Source organism: Sinohyriopsis cumingii, chromosome 1, assembly GCF_028554795.1.
Source record: "Sinohyriopsis cumingii isolate HCF-2022 chromosome 1, ASM2855479v2, whole genome shotgun sequence".
Classification (NCBI taxonomy): domain Eukaryota; kingdom Metazoa; phylum Mollusca; class Bivalvia; order Unionida; family Unionidae; genus Sinohyriopsis; species Sinohyriopsis cumingii.
The window spans coordinates 82,802,466-82,823,737 of record NC_142961.1 but is presented as its reverse complement, the minus strand read 5'-3'; the positions used below and the strand labels follow the sequence as shown (position 1 = coordinate 82,823,737).

The 21,272-nt window shown below is 35.8% G+C and overlaps 1 protein-coding gene across 1 annotated transcript in view; it reads right to left on the bottom strand.

The window, feature by feature from the left end:
- The window catches only part of LOC149807243 (E3 ubiquitin-protein ligase HECTD3-like), a 104,879-nt gene that overhangs the window by 15,637 nt on the left and 67,970 nt on the right, over positions 1-21,272 (bottom strand). Inside the window, exons 10-14 of the mRNA XM_089963979.1 lie at positions 20,320-20,647; positions 18,691-18,813; positions 16,870-16,959; positions 10,467-10,670; positions 6,404-6,533 (exon numbers count right to left, since the gene is read on the bottom strand). Coding sequence (XP_089820105.1) covers positions 6,404-6,533; positions 10,467-10,670; positions 16,870-16,959; positions 18,691-18,813; positions 20,320-20,647 — 875 coding nt within the window. The remainder of the gene's footprint in view (positions 1-6,403; positions 6,534-10,466; positions 10,671-16,869; positions 16,960-18,690; positions 18,814-20,319; positions 20,648-21,272) is intronic.

The window sequence follows — 21,272 nt, the reverse complement described above, 5'->3', positions numbered from 1 at the left end:
GACATACATAAGTGAATTTGCGTAAATACCTGCCATATAAATGAGACAAGACTTCAAGCCAATAACTGTACTATGAGATAACCAATAACTGCACTATGATATAGCCAATAACTGCACTATGAGATAGCAAATTTTTAAATAAACAATGTTTCTCTGAAAATATCTATTAGCCTGCTACCTCGCAAATTTACCAAAGCTGAAAATAGTCTTTTTCTATTTTAATTGACAAAGCGCAATGATACATGCCCATTACATCCCCTTGGCACCACCAGGTGTCGCTAGCCTTAGCTCAGTAAAATACTAACCAGTATGCTTGCATGGTGGAGTAGATGGGAGGGTTTTTAAGAAATGTGATTGGGTAAGTATTCTCAGAAACTGAATTTACTTAAAAATTTGTTTTCTTCTTTGAATACATTCCCCAATCATATTACATTGAAGAATACATAATAGGAGGAGGGGATGCTGATTGTCATGGAATAAGGCAAGAAAATAATTTGGCAATGCTTTAGAACAAATTTGGTAATTGGTTTCTTAGATGCATACAGCATTACCTAGGGTAGTTTATATTTTTTTCTTGTTTTTTGTGTGTTTGACTGGGCAATACATACATCTGGCCATAGGTTGCTCCCAGTGAGATACCTATATAGCATGATGTGAACATGTACTATATATATATATATATATATATATATATATATATATATATATATATATATATATATATATATATATATATATTAAATGTCTCCCTCCAATATAGTTTATTCACCATTCTTTGGATTTAAAACACTATGAAATTGTTTGTCTGTTACAATTTATCACTATCATTTATCATTTTGACACAAAACAATGTGGTTGCATGTCTATGGATTTCCTCTCTGCATTTAGTTTATTTATTATGACCAGCTTGGTATCTTTATAGCTGGGTGGATGGATGTATGGATGGATGGATGGGCTGGAAGAATGAGAATGGTGAGGGCATGACCTGCAGTGTGGCAGCAAAGCCATTGTATTACATTCAACTAACAGTGTATCTGTTACATGACCGGAATTGGAACTTGTCTCTGTGTATTAAAGTAATGCTTGAGCATGTGAACAGGACCTTGCATAGCTGCTGTTCTCAACCTGTCTATGGAATAAAGCGAGTGAATGATGACTCTTTGGTTACCAACAGATGGTAACCTATTTTTGGCTACAAAGACTGGTTGTGTCAAGAGAACCACCGAATGCTCCAATCTAAACTGGAGAGTTCGGGTCAACATAGAAAGCAAGCAGCATGCTTTTCCTGCATGTGGAAGCTAATTTAAGCTATCAGAAAACATGATGTGGATGCTAATGACTTTAGCGAAGTGTGGGTTAGAGGTTCGAATGGATTCAGATTGAGCCATGTTAAAACCCAGCATTGGTTCAATTTGGAAACAGAGTGAGGGATTTTGGATGATTAAGTCCAAAAAGGACTAAAACAATCCAACAGGTCTATATCACACCTAAAATCATGTCTGCCATGATGCCGGAATGTATCCAATGTCATGGGGCAAGAGCCTTTGACAGAGATTGGGGCCAACTGTTTCTCCTTAAATTGCTGAGAAAAAGTCATCCAGCTGAGGGATTGAGGTATGCAGAGGGACAACATTGTTGGTATGGCACCTATCCCAACAAAACGTGCCACTTTCCCTCTTAAGCCTTCAAAGTGAAGAGCTTTCTTGCTCTCAAAGATTCACTCTACAATTAAAGGTTTGAAATGTTTGTCTTGCAAGGCTGTCCTGATAATAGCCAAGCATATAGAAGAGGACATTCCAGATATGGAAGGACCATCCGTGACTGTGGTTACTGGGAAAGATTCATGCTGCCTGGAATCTTCCTGGACAGATCTATCATTACAATGAGTAGGTAAGTGACCCAGGACTAGTACCATGTGAGAAGCTATCATAATCATCTTGCCATTCTGACCCTGTAACTTCTGGATTATTTTTGGTCTTAGCACCATGGGAGGGGAGATAAATGCCCATAACCCCTCACAAAAGATTGGCAGTGCATCCATGGCCCAAGCTTTTGGCTCTGGAACTGAAGACACAAAGGTGGGTCTCTTGTGATTCCACCTTGTTGCAAAGAGGTCAACCATTGAGACATGGTGTGACAATCTAAGTGATGACTGATAGATGGTAAGACTATTCTATGTGAAGGATTTTACCTCTTTTGAATAGACATTGAGTCTGACGGGAATGTGTCATACTTGTACATTGAGATGGAGATTGTTGCACCAACACAGAAACTGCCAAATCATAACACACAGGTCAGGTGATTTGACGCCTCAGTGTCTGAGGAGATAGGTCACCACCACAGAGTTGTTGAACCTAATGAGAACCTTTTTAAATCTGGCCTCAGAATAGAACTTTTCAGAAGTGAAAGGCACTGATGACAGACTTCATTTCTAGGACGCTGATGTGTAGAGGCCGTTCCCCCTGCTCCCATGTGTGTCTGCTGGTAGTGAAGGTTGGCAACAGGTGGACATCCCAACAGTACATGCTGGCATTGGTACCTACCATTATTTCTGCTTGGGGATTTTCCAGTATGATTCCCAAGGTCAGCCAACCAGGGCTGCACCACTGATGCAGGAATGATCAAATCTCAAACTTGTACATTGAGATGAAGATTGTTGTTGAGACCGAATACTGTCTTTCAACTTACTAAACTTGTGTGTCTTTGATCTCATCAGACTGTTGAAAGGATGGTGATAACCTGTTACCCTATTGTTTAACATTTCTAAAATCTATGTTTAATCACCAGTAGGCCTGCAGTTTATTTAGTTTACATTTTGTTTTTAAAGAGTGTACTACATTATATTAAAAAAAGAATAACATAATTAAAAAGAACAACAGTTTAAACCAGATAAAGGTTATAACAATTACCCAATATTTCATTTGAGATAACAATATTTAATACCAGTTGCCCACAAGAGAGTTATCTCTTTGCAGATAAAAATGGAATGAGGATGCAGGTCACAAAATCCTTTTTGTACTGATATTATTTTTGAAAGAAGCGTCCACACTCGTATTTATTGCAACATCAGATTTCTTAAACACCCCCTCCCCCCTTGTAACACTTCATCACAAAATTTTGACCCCCATTCCCCCCATCACTGCCTGACATCATATATGACCCCTAAAACTAAGAAAAGAAAGTAATCTAACCCATGCTAATCTAGGGCTGCGGCTACTCCAACAAAAAAAACCCCAAAAAACTTGCTTTCAAAAAGCAAGCTCACCCAGCTGACTATTGGTGTGGCTTTATATGTCCAGGGCAGAAGACCTGACACATCTTCACAAGCCAATCATAAAATAGATTACAAAAAAACACAAGGGGACCATGAATATAAAGGAAAACTTCCAAGAGAACACCATACCAAAAAGCAAATAAGTCCAGTTAACAGTTTTAAAATTTAGACTTTATAAGAGTAGCAGCAAACCTAAAAATAAAAAGGGGCCCCGAGTGGCCTAGTGGTCTAATGCGCTCTCCGTTACGGATCACTGCCATCTCACCTCTGTCTGCGTGGGCTCAAGTCTCGGATTCAGCTAATGTGGGTTTGTGAGAAAGCTTGCCAGTAGCTTCTCGTAGGTTGCTGGTTCTAACCGGGGTAATCCCAGGTTCTTCCTCCACCATTAATACTGGCCACCATGTATAGCCTATCGTGTGCTGTAAACTGGCATTAAACCCTACAACAACAACAGCAAACCTAAATAGACACAGGTCAAAGACTAGAAGTTTAAGGATACTGTTTGAGTTGAGTCAAGTTAATGTTATGTTAATCAAGTTGCACAACAATCATTAACTAGCCTATTCCAGCAACAGAGTCTATAATTTCTTCAATCTATAGATATGCCTGAATTGGATAGAAATTTTGAGGCAAAAAATAAGGCTAACTGAAATATGTAGACAAAAATTATTTTTTCAAAGCAGAGATATACATTTCTATTGTTAGAAAAAAATCTGAATGTTAAATTGAATTAAATTCAACTGTTAATAAATTTTAAATGAAGAACAAGCTCAATTTTTTAACAAAAAAAATATTCCTCCCCCAAACCTTTTTTGTTTCACAATTTACTTTTGTTTTAAACTAGTGTCTTTACTCAATGAGCTAAAAACCCATTTTTGATGCTCATAAACTTAGGCCAAATAAAATAATTCCCAATAAAACTCAGAAAACACTGGGATGGAGGTGGGCAAAGATCAACCTCTGTTTTCCTTTTTGGAGCCAATCAAATAACAACAGTCTGCAATGTCAATAATATAAAACTAAAATTTTTGAGGTCTATATAGCACACTATTTTAATGTCTTTTATGTACATACTGTTTCCAAAAAAGAAATGCTTACATCAAGAAGAAAATGTCTGTGATGTTCAAATTGTCATAACCACATATTTAAGGTCAGACTGTTAAAGTCTGTGATGTTCATGTTGTCATGACTACCTCTTTAAGATCAGACTGTTAATGCCTATGATGTTCATGTTGTCACGACTACATGTTAAAGAACAAACTGTTAATGTCTGTGATGTTCATGCTGTTATGACTACATGTTTAAGATCAGACTGATAATGTCTATGATGTTCATGTTGTCATGACTACATGTTTAAGATCAGACTGTTAATGTCTGTGATGTTCATGTTGTCATGACTACAGTGTTTCAGATTAGACTGTTTCAGTATAATTGGTGAGTTGAACACATGTCCAAGACTACTGAAACCTTTATTCCATTATTCAAGAAATATTGCATCCTTTATTCAAATTTTCTCAGAAAAAGTCCCAGGTATAGTACACAATGTAGTGCACTGCTGTTATTATGCAGACTGAACAATTAGCCAATCAGGGATTGCTGATATCATGCAGACTTAACAATTAGCCAATCAGGGCTTGCTGTTATCATACAAACTGACTGAATTAGCCAATCAGGGTTTGCTGTTATCATACAAACTGAACAATTAGCCAATCAGGGATTGCTGTTATCATGCAGATTGACCAATTAGCCAATCAGGGCTTGCTATTATCATACAGACGGACTGATTAGGCAATCAGGGTTTGCTGTTATCATACAGACTGAACAATTAGCTAATCAGGGTTTGCTTGGTAATGTACAACTGATAAAAGTGACACACAGTGTCAACATAAGGTACATATATTACTGTAGTTGTTACTGAAGTTCCTTCATCTTTTGTTTTAATGTTAAAGATAAAACAGCTTCAACTAACAAATACTGAAAGACAACATTTTTATCATTTGTAAAACTTGGATATAAAGTACAATGAAACAGTTCTGCATTTTCTTCAATGAGAAGGTTTCATTTAGTCTCTGTTCTCTTCATACAATGCACAGATGACCAAACAATCACTGTAGACAGTTTCTTAAGAATATCTTTCTTTAGTATATCCTGCTGGAATCCAGCCCTTGATATCTTAACTGGATGATAAATAAGCTGATTGGCTTCATGATCGTTTAAGTAGAATTCAATAATTGCTATCAATGACGTTATGAATAAAGAATTCACAGGGCCAAAATCTATTCAATCTATGGACTATTTATGACATGTTAATTGACTAGCTATTGTGAATGAAGAGTTCACAGGGCTATAACCTATTCAAACACGGGACTGTTCACAAACCCACAATATATTCAAACAATGAACTGTTTACACCATGTGAATTGACTAGCTATTGTGAATAAAGAGTTCACAGAATTCCAACTATGGACTGTTTACAGGATCTGCAACAACTTGCTCTGTGAGTATGCAAGCTTAAAGAAGGCAGGAAGTGTTCTTGTTTCTTATCCCAACTAACAGCTGAGAATAATCTAACATCACTAAACAGACTGCGATGTCAATTAAATGAAATAATCAAGCTGCATTATTTGTTATCCCTGAGTTTTCTCGCATTAATGGTAGTAATCAGTTTTGACCTGTCTTCAATAGAGTGTTGTGTAGTCAAGACTAATTCAGCATATGATAAAAAGACAAGTTTTGCTTCAGTTACAAAATATTGCTAGATGCCATAGCTCAAATTAAAACTTTTTTGTGCCAAAAAATTTCAACTTTCCTCCTGGACAATACTGCATAATTTTATGTACACACAAATAACCCAATATATGGTACTTTAAGTTTTTGCTGATAATATCATAAATGCATAGTATGGGAAATTACTCTGGTTCAAATTTTGTTTTTATTGAGGAACAGATATTGTGAGCAAATACATGAACTCAAAATGCTGATTAGGATATTATAGCCATATCAGATGTAAAAGAAACCAATACATTTTCATGAATTAATTTAATGTATAAAATGTGGCAGCACAAAATCCAGTTTTGTCACTAAATTCTAGAAAATGGTTTCTTACAAATATTTTCTGTTAATACATACCAACTTTCCTGAGGGCCTCAACAGTGATCTCTGGATTACCACAGATCCGGTGTTCCAGTTCCTGCCAAGTCAATAAATCCAGTACAGCCTGTGGCACTACTTTCAGAAGACCCCGACGGATGGCATTTATCTGGGAGAAATCATGTTATTCAAGTTAACAATATGCAGCATAGATGCATCATATCAGTATTCCTGCTCATTAGCTCAACTGCTGGAAACCACCACATCCCTATTCCAAAATCACTCCTCCTCCCTCCCACAAACACACACAGCGTTTGGTTAAAAATCCAATGCTGACAAGTCCAACAATACAAGAGGAGTAGCCATATAATGATTTTCAAGATAGCAGTTAAGGCACCTATTCTTGAGGTTAGATCAGATTCATTGCTATAAAAAAGTGTCTTTTTGTGTTTCTTTATTGTCAAAACAACCATCCCTTCAAAAGGAATAGTGACTGAAAAAATGTCAAGATGGTCATCATTGATCAAGACAGCCATGCTGTATGTCTAACTGGTACCTTTTCATTGAAAAACAATGACAAATTTGTGTAGTCTTTGAGTGAAAAGTCCATATTGCTACAACTGTCAACTTTGAAGAAGTAGTGATAAGCAGATTTAACAATGTCACCAAACCAAAGCCATCAAACTGGAGGTGATAACCATCCTTTCCATGAAGGATCAACAAGAAATAATATGAAGTCTAACAAAGAAGTCTAACCATTTGACAAGTGTGACAAGATCTACAGTATTCAGAAACATCACTTGAAAGTTCTGGACAACAAAAATTGTTCAAGATCTTGTGATAAGTCTACTAACTCCTAAATAACCAGCCAAAGGAGTTTCATGGACCAGACTAAGAATTTCCTGTCTATATGACCTCAGAACTGCAACCTTAAAAAGTGTCAAAAGTGTGTACCTCAGGTGGTTTAAGTAAAAAATGACTGTTCTCCCAATCAGACCACAATGTTAATCCCTACTGGCTGTAGAATATGTAATTGGTTGTTGTTGTTGTTGTAGGGTTTAACACCATTTTTCAGCACATGATAAGCTATACATGGCAGCCAGTATTAATGGTGGAGGAAGAACCCAGGAAAGAACCACCGACCCATGAGAAGCTACTGGCAAGCTTTCTCACATACCCACATTGGCTGAATCTGAGACTCAGACTGGCACAGACAGGTATGTAATTGGTATATCCAATAAGTTCTTTATCTTTACTACACCAGCAACTGAGGGGTATATAAACCTCAGGTGGTTTCCATTTTCTCACAAGGACCTCAGTTTTCAAGAAGTAACAAACTGAAACTAGTGTGGCTTCAGTTACACTAATAGGCCTCTGAAATAAACAGGAGATCTCAGGATTTTGTTCCTGTTCAACCATTAGTAATTGCATTTTGTCACCCTTATTAGAATAGAGAAATAAAAATTGGATCACTGTGATCAATACCTATGCTTGATCAATAACAGGCACAAATGTGACCTCATTAAAAATGACCAGTAAGTGTGTCTGCTAAGGGAATAATTTTCTGATCAACATTATTCTCAAGAGCTCTATTTGTTATAGCTCTGGTAACTGCATTAACAGGATTCAAATCAGTGATTTTCACTCTCAACAGAATCAATTTTTAAAAATCAAAATAAGACTTGTCAGGTACTGGTGGATTAACCAATAACCTTATCTCCAGCTAGGTCACTGCTTAATAATAAATGGATACCTTTTATAGGTAAAGAAACACTGATCCAACAGTCATGGGTACAGAAACTAAGTCTAATGCCAAACTGACATAACATTGAGGAACATTAAACAAAGCCATGCTCTATTCATTGAATATGAACACTTTCACTAGAAGACTTCTCAGACAAAGGCAGTGTATTTGATAACAAAAGACTATGAGAGGCTCCTATGTCCATTAATATTTTAATAGGGACAGGCTTGTCAAAATCATCAATAAGTGATAATTTTCTGCCATTAATGATACATAAATCTTCAAAATAGAAACAAACCAAGCCTTCTTTTACGATACAAATGTAGTGCTTTCAACAGAAGACTGACCCTGATTTCTGTGAAATAAGAGCATTTGGAATAGCCCTGCATTATTTGGGGCCTAAGGTGGCCAAATGGTCCAAAGTGCTTGCCTTTATCACTGTCATTTCACCTGTATCATCATGGGTTTGAGTCTCTCGGGGTCGAGCATGTGGTTATGTCATAAAGCTTGCCAGTAGTTTCATGTCATGGGTCAGTGGTTCTTACTGGGGTTTTCCAAGTTCTCCCTTCACCAGTTATACTGGCCACCATGTATAGCCTATCATATGCTGAAAAACTGCATTGAACCCACAACAAATGTCTTTATTCTGTTGCTTATATTCCAACATGTATCAATCAAGAAACAAATACCCTTTCTTTTCACAATAAGTCCACAGAGGAAGAGCTTAGGATTTCTGATCAGTCTTATCAGATTCTCATTTTCTAAAAATTGTTAAGGACTGAAATTTGGAAGTACTCATATGAGACTAAGATGATTTTTTACCAAACAAACTGCTCAGAGGAAGATTTATCAATAAATTAAACTTTGTGTGTCAAGGAATAATCATTAGCTGTGCAAGCAGCATCTTCCAATGTTTCCATGTTTTACTTATTATGATAGGTCTTGACATCACTATGGATGCAATTCTTGAATCAATATATTAGCTGTTTGAGGTCATCATAATCTTAGTCAACATTCTTGGCTGAGCATCAATCACCTATCAAACAGTTGTTCTTTTCTCCTGCAAATTTGACATGGGTTTATCAAGTTTCTTTTCTACAATTCCTAAACCTTTGACAATACACCTCAGGAACCAACTCATAACCCTTCAAGATATACTACTTAAAAACATCATAATCAGTACCCTGTTGTACGGGGGCCCCGAGTGGCCGAGTGGTCTAAAGCGCTCTCCATTATGGATCACTGCCATCTCACCTCTGTCTGCGTGGGTTCGAGTCTCGGATTTGGCTAATGTGGGTATGTGAGAAAGCCTGCCAGTAGCTTCTCATGGGTCGGTGGTTCTTTCTGGATTTTTTCCGGGTTCTTCCTCCACCATTAATACTGGCCGCCATGTATAGCCTATCGTGTGCTGAAAAATGGCATTAAACCCTACAACAACAACAACCCTGTTGTACTGATAGTGAATCACAGACTTCAGAAGATTTATCAGTAAATACACTTTCAAGGCCACTGCACATTTTCAGTAATTTTCTCAAGTGATGAAAGTATTTACCTATTTCTTTTTCCTGAAATAGGGTGTATTAACCTAATATGTCTGGTAACATAAAAAACCTGAACTTGTGGGTAAAGGATGGGGGGGGGGGAGAGAGAGTGATCCACCTACCAGTTCTAATTCTTTTAATCATTATTGCATTTCCCTTTCTTCTATCTACATCTGCATTTGAATTTGCATTTGTAAATACTCCCTGGTTTCACTAAAGATCTCTCAAATGTGTGAATTTAAAATCTTCACCTGGAACATTTTGAGAACCAAAACAAAGTCAATTTAAAAATTAAACACAATTTTTAATATCTCTGAAATGTTTTAAAGAAACACAGATTCTGGATGAGCCCTTAATTTCTGTTACAACTCTGGCTATTAAATAACTTAACAGAAAGAAAGTGAAACCAACAATTTAAGTAAAATCAACAAACACTTTCTCTACAACACAAACTGACAAATTGAATTCAAAAGACAGTACTGTGACTTCAATTCCAAATAATTATGAATTAAAAATGCATGCTGAAGCTCTACACAAAATATGGCAAACAATGTCTCAAAGATATTAGAAATGATAATAAGAAAAGTTAATTTTGACAAAGACAAGAACAAATAAACAATATTAACATGTTCCTATTCAAAATGACAGTAGCATAAAAAGTCTACACCCTGAAAACAAAACCGTATGAACAAACAAAAGAATTTCTGAGGTAGATAGTGAATTGTGATGTAAATGTAAATCTAATGACAGCTTTGTATTGGCACAGAAAAAGAATAGCAGAAAACAAAAAACTGTAACTGTAATTCTGAAAACCTACTTGATCATCAAACTCTATCATCCTAATTTTCCTGACTTCAGCAGCATATTTCTCTCTGTCCTCATACTTCAGTAACATGGGATTACAGTCGTCATCCATCTTGATCACAGTGACACTGCCATCACAAAGCGTCATGCTCCATGTCCGCTCAGCTGCCTTGAATATTTCAATGTCCATTGCACCCAAACTATCCACCATCTTTACCTGTAATATATTACATGAGGTTAATTAAATGTTTGAAGCTTACAAGTGAGTCATACGGCCACTGGTTCTCCTGGTTTCTTGGGCTTGAAGTAGTTGTGATCGCCTCCTCCTCTCTGCATAGAATGGAACTCATTCACAGCACATGAGCACATAATAAGGCATAATTTATGACTTCGAAGTCATATGCCATAGTGCTGAACGTCATATCTGGAAATCAGCAAATTCTGCGCTTAAGTCTAAGACTGAATTTTTATTGTTAGCACATCAGAAACAAGCCTATAAAACTAGTGTTTTTATTAAAAAATTTGAATGGAATGAAGTAAAGGCAAACATTGCTAGGGTAAATAGGAAAATAAGTGGTGAGAACAGAAATAAGTAGTGCTAAAAATGGGAAGGAGGAAGTTACATTTATAAGACTTAGCTCATGTGAGTTCAAATGCAAGTGGTCAGGTATGAGGACAAGTAAAATACCATACACTATAAGATAAGCAATGACATGCAAAGTGTATGTAAAGTAGCCAAAACAACACTGCAAAATTAGTATAAATGGCATGCAAAGTGTATGTAAACAAGCAAAACAAACCAACTGCAAAATTAGTATAAATGGCATGCAAAGTGTATGTAAACAAGCAAAAAACCAACTGCAAAATTAGTATAAATGGCATGCAAAGTGTATGTAAACAAGCAAAAAACCAACTGCAAAATTAGTATAAATGGCATGCAAAGTGTATGTAAACAAGCAAAAAACCAACTGCAAAATTAGTATAAATGGCATGCAAAGTGTATGTAAACAAGCAAAAACCAACTGCAAAATTAGTATAAATGGCATGCAAAGTGTATGTAAACAAGCAAAAAACCAACTGCAAAATTAGTATAAATGGCATGCAAAGTGTATGTAAACAAGCAAAACAAACCAACTGCAAAATTAGTATAAATGGCATGCAAAGTGTATGTAAACAAGCAAAAAACCAACTGCAAAATTAGTATAAATGGCATGCAAAGTGTATGTAAACAAGCAAAAAACCAACTGCAAAATTAGTATAAATGGCATGCAAAGTGTATGTAAACAAGCAAAAACCAACTGCAAAATTAGTATAAATGGCATGCAAAGTGTATGTAAACAAGCAAAAACCAACTGCAAAATTAGTATAAATGGCATGCAAAGTGTATGTAAACAAGCAAAACAAACCAACTGCAAAATCAGTATAAATGGCATGCAAAGTGTATGTAAACAAGCAAAACAAACCAACTGCAAAATTAGTATAAATGGCATGCAAAGTGTATGTAAACAAGCAAAACAAACCAACTGCAAAATTAGTATAAATGGCATGCAAAGTGTACGTAAACAAGCAAAACAAACCAACTGCAAAATTAGCATAAATGACATGCAAAGTGTATGTAAACAAGCAAAAACCCAACTGCAAAATTAGTATAAATGGCATGCAAAGTGTATGTAAACAGGCAAAAAATGCAACTGCAAAATTAGTATAAATGACATGCAAAGTGTATGTAAACAAGCAAAAAATGCAACTGCAAAATTAGTATAAATGGCATGCAAAGTGTATGTAAACAGGCAAAAAATGCAACTGCAAAATTAGTATAAATGGCATGCAAAGTGTATGTAAACAAGCAAAAACCCAACTGCGAAAATAGCATAAATGGCATGCAAAGTGTATGTAAACTAGCAAAAACCCAACTGCGAAAATAGCATAAATGGCATGCAAAGTGTATGTAAACTAGCTAAAACCCAACTGCGAAAATAGCATAAATGGCATGCAAAGTGTATGTAAACAAGCAAAAACCCAACTGCGAAAATAGCATAAATGGCATGCAAAGTGTATGTAAACTAGCAAAAACCCAACTGCAAAAATAGTATAAATGACATGCAAAGTGTATGTAAACTATCCAAAAAAACACTTCATAATTCTTATAAATGATGCAAAGTGTATGCAAACCAAAACACTGCATAACTGTTCTAAATGGCATGCAAAGAGTATGCAAACTAGCCAAAATCACTGCATAATTGTTAAAAATGACAAGTGTATATAAAATAGTTTCAAAAATCCCACTGCATAATTACTGGGAGTGAACAGCTTTGCAAACACTGTTAATTTAGTTGCAATGTTACCGGATAATTTGTTCCACTAAATTCTTGATAGATCAAGAAGGTGGAAACAAATATTCTCAGAAATAGTCTTCAAAGTCTACACATAAAGATAAGAGCTCACCACTGCCACATGATGTGGTTTAAGTGAAGAAGAGCATCAAAAAGCATCTTGTCTCACCAGGTCCAGATTGCATGGAATCACCTGATTGTTGGCCATTGTACTGCTCTGTTAATGACCTTGGCTATGTGGTTAGCATAGTCACTACTTTTCTTTTCTGGCAGAAAATGGTCATGGACACCAAGTGAAGCAGTGCCAACACTGTAACACCGACCTGACAACCCTGACAAGTCAGTCTCAGTAAGGCAGTTGATTTTTTCCATAAGACTGACCTGTTTTCAGTAAGGTGTAACAAGATATCAATAACTGCTCTTGTAAAGCTGGAAAATGTAATTAAAAGTTTGACGCATTGACGATAAACATTATGTTCAACTGAAAAGTTTGTAAAGTACATGTAGACTTTGTTTACCACCAGTACAGCTGCACAAACTCTAGTTCCAAACTCTATGCAGCTCAATGGCTTGTTGCTATCTCTCAACTTGACATAATTCTTGGAAATTCTTTTCCATTTCATATGACAATGGCAATCATATCTCCTGCCATGAGACATACTCAAATTGACACATGATATCCAATAAACGTAACTGTGTCCTTTCCAGTTTTTATTCACAAGAATCTGAATACTCCTTTTATTCTTCTGTGTTGATTATTAACACTTTTCTAGAAGCTTATTTTCCCTTTCGTATTAAACATACATCGCTTGCTGGATGCCATTGTTAAATATTCTATAATCAACAGTTTGATCATGCACATGCTTTGCATGAACAAATACATGCATTTTAAAGTGTCTCAGGTGCTGCTGTAAAGTCAGTCTGGTTCCCTGACTAATTTCACAAATTCTAATATGAAACCCGGATCCAAATAAAATATGGATGAACCAATTATCCGGATTTTTCGGCAATGATCATTTTTCCATAGTTTTTGACAGTATGCCGTAAGTCATATTTTAAGGGTAATTTTCGTAAGACATGCAGCAAAATCATAAGAGTTAGCAGGTCTGTGTAACAATGTTCCTGATCAGTTATGAAGTGGCATTAAAAACAAACTGATCAATTTTGAAGAACAGAGGGGCAGACATATTTATTGCTGTTATGTATTTTACTAAGCTCAGAACATTGATAGGGCAAGTATCCAAGTGGGATCAATATCAGTGCAGTAAAATTATGCTTCATCTGGCTCACCAAAAAGAATACTTTCTCATTATGATTCATGTCTGAAAGATGCGTGTTTCAGCAATTTATGGGGACTGTGGAAAAAGCCTGAAAGCCGGGGGGGTTCATCTTCTTTGCTGGTAATGAAAGACGCTTTATCATACTTCTGCTTCAATGCTGGTTGTGGTGGTGGTAGGGGGCACTTGGCTGTTGATATATGATATATTACCTCAATCACATCCTTGAAAATTTTCGTTTCATTGTCAGATTGGAGTGTGATAGCAAGTTGAGATTGTCCTGACAAAGTCCAAGTCCCTGACTGTATCAGGTTGATGATTTACAGGTTGATCCCTGCCATAGTCATGTTTAGAGCTTACTAATGACCTGTATAATCAAAGCAAGACCATCCAATCTTCTCCTTAATTGGTGTTTGCCACAAAACTCTTTTTAAATCCAGGACTTTTTATATTTGTCCCCGATATATCAAATAAGCAGAAGGAATGTTTGTTTATGGTTGGAAATAAGCCCACCCCAAAACTGGTCTTCCCCATAACAGGAAAAAGATAACTACCAAGACAGAACTTTGGGTTATCACAGATAAAATCTAATCGGCTGAAGTGCATACATGAAGTTTTAGATCTCTTCTGTCCATTTTTGAACCCCATTTAAGCTTATCTGTATCTGACATTCAATAGTATGCATACTCTTTAATCTACAGCAGATCCAAGAGTTGTTAAACTATAATGAACAGTTAGTTCCTGGATTAGGACATTTAACTAATGCATACCCTAACTTTGTTTGAATCTGATGCATTAAAATGTGTTCTTCAAAATTTGTAAGCCTATCATGTGGGATCAATATTTAAATATTAATTGTTGTCTTTATCAAACTCAATTTGATTTACAGTTGTAAACTATGCTATTGTATCTGGGTGTTCTCAGTGTATCCAGTGTTTCCCTTTATGCACATTTGTGCGTCAGGGACGCATGCTGGAGAAAATTGACGCACACATTTTGTTGCTGTGCGTTTTTTTGACGCAAAGGATTTTCATAATGTGTTCAGGATTTATTTAATACCTAATGCACTGGACGATGGACAGCATCATATATGCTTCGAGCATATGTATTGACTGGTTCCCCGCTTTGTTTGTTCCATACCTTGCGCTCCTCTATTCGTATAGCAGAGTGCACCGCAGGGAATATTCGAAACAATGAACCAGACTAGCATAGGCAATATTATGACGGAGTAGCTTCCCCTAATCTCGCAAGCTCTGACGCAATTTCCATCGAGCTCAGCAAGCTGTCATCTAGATGTTTAATCTTGATGCATGTTGCACTAGAAAGTGATCTCCAGATTAAAATGTCGTGCACTAAAAATCATTAGCGAAGAAAGTGAAAGAAGCAGAACACAAAAGAGTAACTGTGGATCTAACTTTAATGAAAAATGGAGAAAACAATGCCCTTGACTGGAATATGGTATTCATACATTAGGATTACCGGTGTGACTTATGATCGTGTGATTGCGAAGACTGCAAAAGTGGATAATCCTTTCTTGACAGGATTTTAGAATTTTAAAAAATCTGCCCTCGTTCGCCACAAGATATCTGGAGAACACATCATAACGCAAGACATTCTTTCACAACAAAGAAATCAGTAAACTTGCAGAGACAAATGCGCTATTTGGATTACAAAGTCAGCAGGTCATTGCAGATTTTGTTGGTTTTTAACTTTGCTGCAATAAAAGAAAGATCTTAAAGTTTAAGTGTAACTTATTAGAAAAAAGATGAATCATGTTCTAGGACGAAGTAAAATGAAACTGATGATAGTACACATTTTATGAAAGGCAGTAATTTGATTGCCATTTTGTTAAAAAGATTTATTTGGCTTTTTTAATTGGCTTGTATGTACATTGTTGGGCTATAACATTGCTTCATATTGAATATAATGAGACTGTTAAAAGTACGACTTTAAAAGAAAAATGAACTAATAAAATTATTCTTTGAATGAACAATGCATTTGTTTGTTAATTGTGCATGTTGATTTATTTGTATGTTTAGAGAGAGAGAGACTGTATGTTGTGCAAGTTGCAATATCCTATTTCAAGCCGAAAAAGTATGAGTCATATGAAAATTTGTCAGTACATTTTTGACCCCCACATTTTTTATTTGACCCCCAGTTCTTACCCTCAATTTTACACCCCTGGGGGATACACTGGTGTATCACAAAGCAGATCACTCATTAGACCAAGTCTTTGTGAGGAAGGAAGTTTTATTACAAAGGAAAGTAATATCTGCCTTTCAAGTTGATGTCTATATGCAAGGATGGATACAATGACAATCTTTTGCACAGTCTTACATCAGTTAAAAAAAGTCTACCACAAGCTTAACAGTTAGACTGTGTCAAACAGCCTTGCATACACTAATGACACTAGTTTATGACATTTCCCTATCAACATTTACAAAATCCCTCTATTTTTTTTAATGGGAGGGGATTTTTCCCACCCCACCCCCAAATTTAACTCTATACAGAACACCCAAAACAGTATCTGAAAGCAAAATTGCAGGATATCTGTGGAAATAATGCCTTGAAGAAAGCACAAGTTTTTTGGAAATTCATTCCCCTTCTGGAATTGCATATTGTTTGGTTTTCAACTGAATTGTTTTATAATATGCAGTAATTTATCTTGTTCTATATAAATTAATGAGAACACAAAAGATACTGATGAATTTGTATGCTTGATGAATGACAATTATGCAAGATAAGCTTGTTATGAATGACTTCCCCATCAGGCCAACTATGTATTATTGTATATAAGGATTTTTACCTGTGCTGCATCCACAGTGTGGTAATCCCTGTTCCAGGTCACTCTCTCCCCAACCAACTTTTTCCAGACAAAGAATGATAATGTCAAAACCTGAAATAGGATGAAGAAATTATTTAATTATGTTCTATCTATTATATACAACAAGAGGACCAAGATACAATCAATCCTGTCCCAATGATAACCATTACTCAGCAGTCACCTGTTCACAACATCCATTCTAATTCCCCATGGCAAATTTCCTACATAACTGTCCTGCATATAGAAGTTACCCACCTTCCACAGGGAGCAGCCAGGTGTTTCCTAGTCAAACAGTGGCTTCTCACTGCCTTAAGCAGTCAATGATGCATATTGTACAGTGACTGCTCAGTCTGTGGAAACTAAATTTTACCATCATGAGGAAAGTGATGTTTAGAAAAAAGAATATCATGTGAATTGAAATGCAGATATTTCTCTTAGCTCACTTGTACTCCTGTGTAACTGAAATGCATCAATATGTCAAATTCGGAAGTGATGCAGTTTTTATCATCAGGGCAGAGGAGCAAAGCAATTCACTTGCTGGATGGTGGGAAAAGTAGCTGTGTTATTGCAGCATAAATAGAGGTTGCCTTTTGTGCACATGTGACAGGTATAGTTCGATATCGTCATTTATTTGCCTGTCAATTAAAACTATTTCTGAAGAAAAAAGTTTGTTTTTGAGAAGAAATATATTATATCTCTTTTTATTAGGGGAAGGGATCATTTGATATTTAAGACTTGTCTTAAGACAAGCAAATGTGTTGTTCATGGGACACAATAAAATAGCTATAGCTTCTTCTGATATCCTATTCATCACATGTTCTTCACTGTCTTTACTTCAAGTGAGCTAAGCCACTCGCTTTTCCAGGTATTATTTTTAAAACAAAAACAGCCATTTCCAAACGAATCTTGTACAAGCTGGCTAACCAAAGAATCAGTCCTCTATTTTACAGTCACATATAAGCTGTCAATCAGTAGAGAAATAATTGTTTTATCTGGAGCAAAAAAACAAAGATAGTTGATTATTTAAAGTCCATGGTGATTTAATTTCTTGGATTGATTAAAGTGAGCAGGATATAGTAATCTCATGTGGAACATAAATTTGGGACAGAACATATACGCATATTTATGATTTTGTTGAATAGTACACAAAAAACAATCTTGATAAAATAATAATAATAATAATAATAATAATTGGTGCATTGTCTTTGTTCAAAAACTGATTTTAAAAGATGAACCTGTGTACACAGGTCACCTTTATAAAAAGTCCAGTCTTGATTTTTTTAATTGAAATTTATGCATTTCATGTATACTTCATGCTTTAATACTTGATAAATGTGAGCATTTTTACTATTTTTATTTTTTTATATTTTTCTTCCATTCTTGATTTTACAATAGTTTGATTATCCTGAGGGCATCAGGGGAAAATAGTTTATTGTAATATCTGAGTTACCCTTGTCAAATAAAGTATTTATTCTTATGATTATTATTACTGGTATTAGAGTTATGCTCTGCAAAATAAATGTTTACAAGACAGACTATGGACAGAGAGACTGATGGCCATAACAATAGCTATATCTCACTGTATTATATACTCTGGTGGAAAATAATTATAATGTAACTGATTAGAATGGATTAAGGATTGTAAATGGTTTATAGTGTTTAAAATGTTTGCTGGAATGCTACCCTGCCCCAACAGGCTTTACATCAGGGTATGAAATATAACCTTATTTTAAAGTAAATTTCTGAACTTTGCCAACTGAATCTTCATGTAATCTGGATAAAAACAGACATTCATTTGCTTACCAAATTTTCCCTTCCCCGCATACACGCACCCATTAGCTGACCTATCCATTCATACTTAGAGAAATCTTTGCATGAAGGATTTGGAATGTACACATCTCTACTGATGTTAGAGTCTTCACAAAACTGCAAAACAAGGAGGGTGTACATTACATATTTTTCATACAGACTATATACTGTATATGATCAAACTGTTGAATGCATGTATACAAATAACTAATTAGCAAAATATACATCTGACTGTACATTATTCTCTACAATAAGTCTAAACTTAGTATAGTACCAAACAATTGTCCACATTTGAAACTGACATCGTAATGAGGTTGGCAGAATATGGAGTTCTTAGCTAATCAAACATTCAGAACATGGTTAGATAGATACATTAAATGCTTGGAATAACAAAACACACATAATTTTAAAAAATAATTTGGAATTAATGCTTAACAATTTCAAGCACTATGTAATTAAAGATTGTGCAAATTAACCATGAGCAAAATACACAGTATCCCAAATTATAAATTACATATCGATGGTATAATACCAAAATTAAATGTCAGTAAACATTTCTGGACTATTTAAAGTTAAAGTTGTGTCCCAAATGCTTGTAGGCAATTAAGTTATTCCATATTTGAATGAAACAAAACTGTTTTTCACAGAGAAGGTTATGATGGTTTCCTGCTAATTTTCTGATAGACCCTAGGCCTTGATTGCTGTCTATTGTACTTGCAATGATGTAACCTTCTGATAGACCCTTGGCCTTGATTGCTGTCTATTTGTACTTGTAATGATATACCCTTCTGATAAACCCTTGGCCTTGATTGCTGTCTATTTGTACTTGTAATGATGTATTCTTCTGACAGACCCAAGGCCTTGATTGCTGTTTATTGTACTGGTAATGATGTACCCTTCTGACAGACCCTTGGCCTTGATTGCCGTCTATTGTACACGTAATGATGTAACCTTCTGATAGACCCTTGGCCTTGGTTGCTGTTTATTTTAAACTTAATGACATACCCTTCTGATAGACTTTGGCCTTGATTGTTGTCTATTGTACACTTAATGATGTACCCTTCTGATAGACCCATCACCTTGACTGCTGCCTATTGTACTTGTGATGAAGTGCCCTTCTGGAAGACTCTTGGTCTTGAAATTCATCTATCATACTTGTAATGATTTGCCCCTCTGTCAGACCCTTGCCCTTAATCACTGTCCATTGAATTTGTAATCATTTGCCTTCTGGTAGACCCTTGGCCTTTATACTCAGAAATGTTAGCTCTTAATTTAACTATGATCCAAAAAACCAGCTCTAAGCTGCTTGAAGCTATCAGAACTGAGAAGAGCAATAGGATTCAAGTGATACTACTAATCTTAGGAAGACTTAGTTTAACTAGGTAATACAAACTTCAGAAATATAGTAACACTGTATAATAGTTTCATTTGAATGCAACCAATGAAGATGCTATGTTACTTTCAGTACTTTAACACAAGACCTTAATACTAATGCCATCAGCACCATAAAAGTTCATACCTTTGTCTCAACATACACAGTGTAACCAAAACGAAGATATAACATGAATGCAAGTCGTTTGATGAAGATAAATCTAACAAAGACAACCTGCTAACAGTACTCACCTGGTTAGGTGATCGGATAAAAAAAGGCAATGGCACTGGTCCTTCTGTTGAAGAAGGGCAGAGTTCCTCAGCTAAATCTGACAGACTATCTCCAAATCCCCCTCCCTGGTGAATGCCCCCCTCCAACAAAAATTTACACTCCCACCACTGATCATAACGAAAAGACCATCTATAATTCAAAGGTTTTGAGTTTCTGTCTCTTGGTTTCAGTCCTTCATAGATTTGCATGAATACAGAATTTTTACACTCAGGATCTTTTTTAGGATCACATCTATGTTCCATGGCAGCCCATCTATTTATGTACAGCTCAGGCAGCATTTCTGGTGGTCTAATGAAACAAAGGGCAGGTGAAGAAACAATTTATTGACACAAATTATATATATATATATATACATATATATATATATATATATATACACACACACACACACACACACACACATATATATATGCACAGTAACATGGCATGCAATGAATCAGTTTCATATAGGGTGAATAAATTATTAACTGAACCTAAACAGTTGTCCCAAAAAGAAATTTTATAAAAAAATTGTTTCTCTAATGTGATGTGATTTGGATTCTTAATGTAGCTTTAACAATTTTTCTGTCATATCGCTACAATGTCTGCAGTGTGGCAGTTTATAGTGATGTCTAGCACTGGTCATCATGCCACAGACATGTAGCATGATGTCCCACCCTACAAGGCAGCTGTTAGTACCATTTTTGTAAGTCTTTGGTATGACTTGGCCGGGGATTGAACCCATGACCTCTCGCATCCGAGGTACACACTATCCACTAGGCTACTGGAGCGGTTGTTTCTCTGAGAATACTTACTCATCATATTAAAGGTGAAGTTGACTGTTTACATAATCTATATCATATGAGCTCCTTGGGCGGTAAATGTTTTTTTTCTTCATGATATGGTGCGAGTCATTAAACAATACAGCCAATAC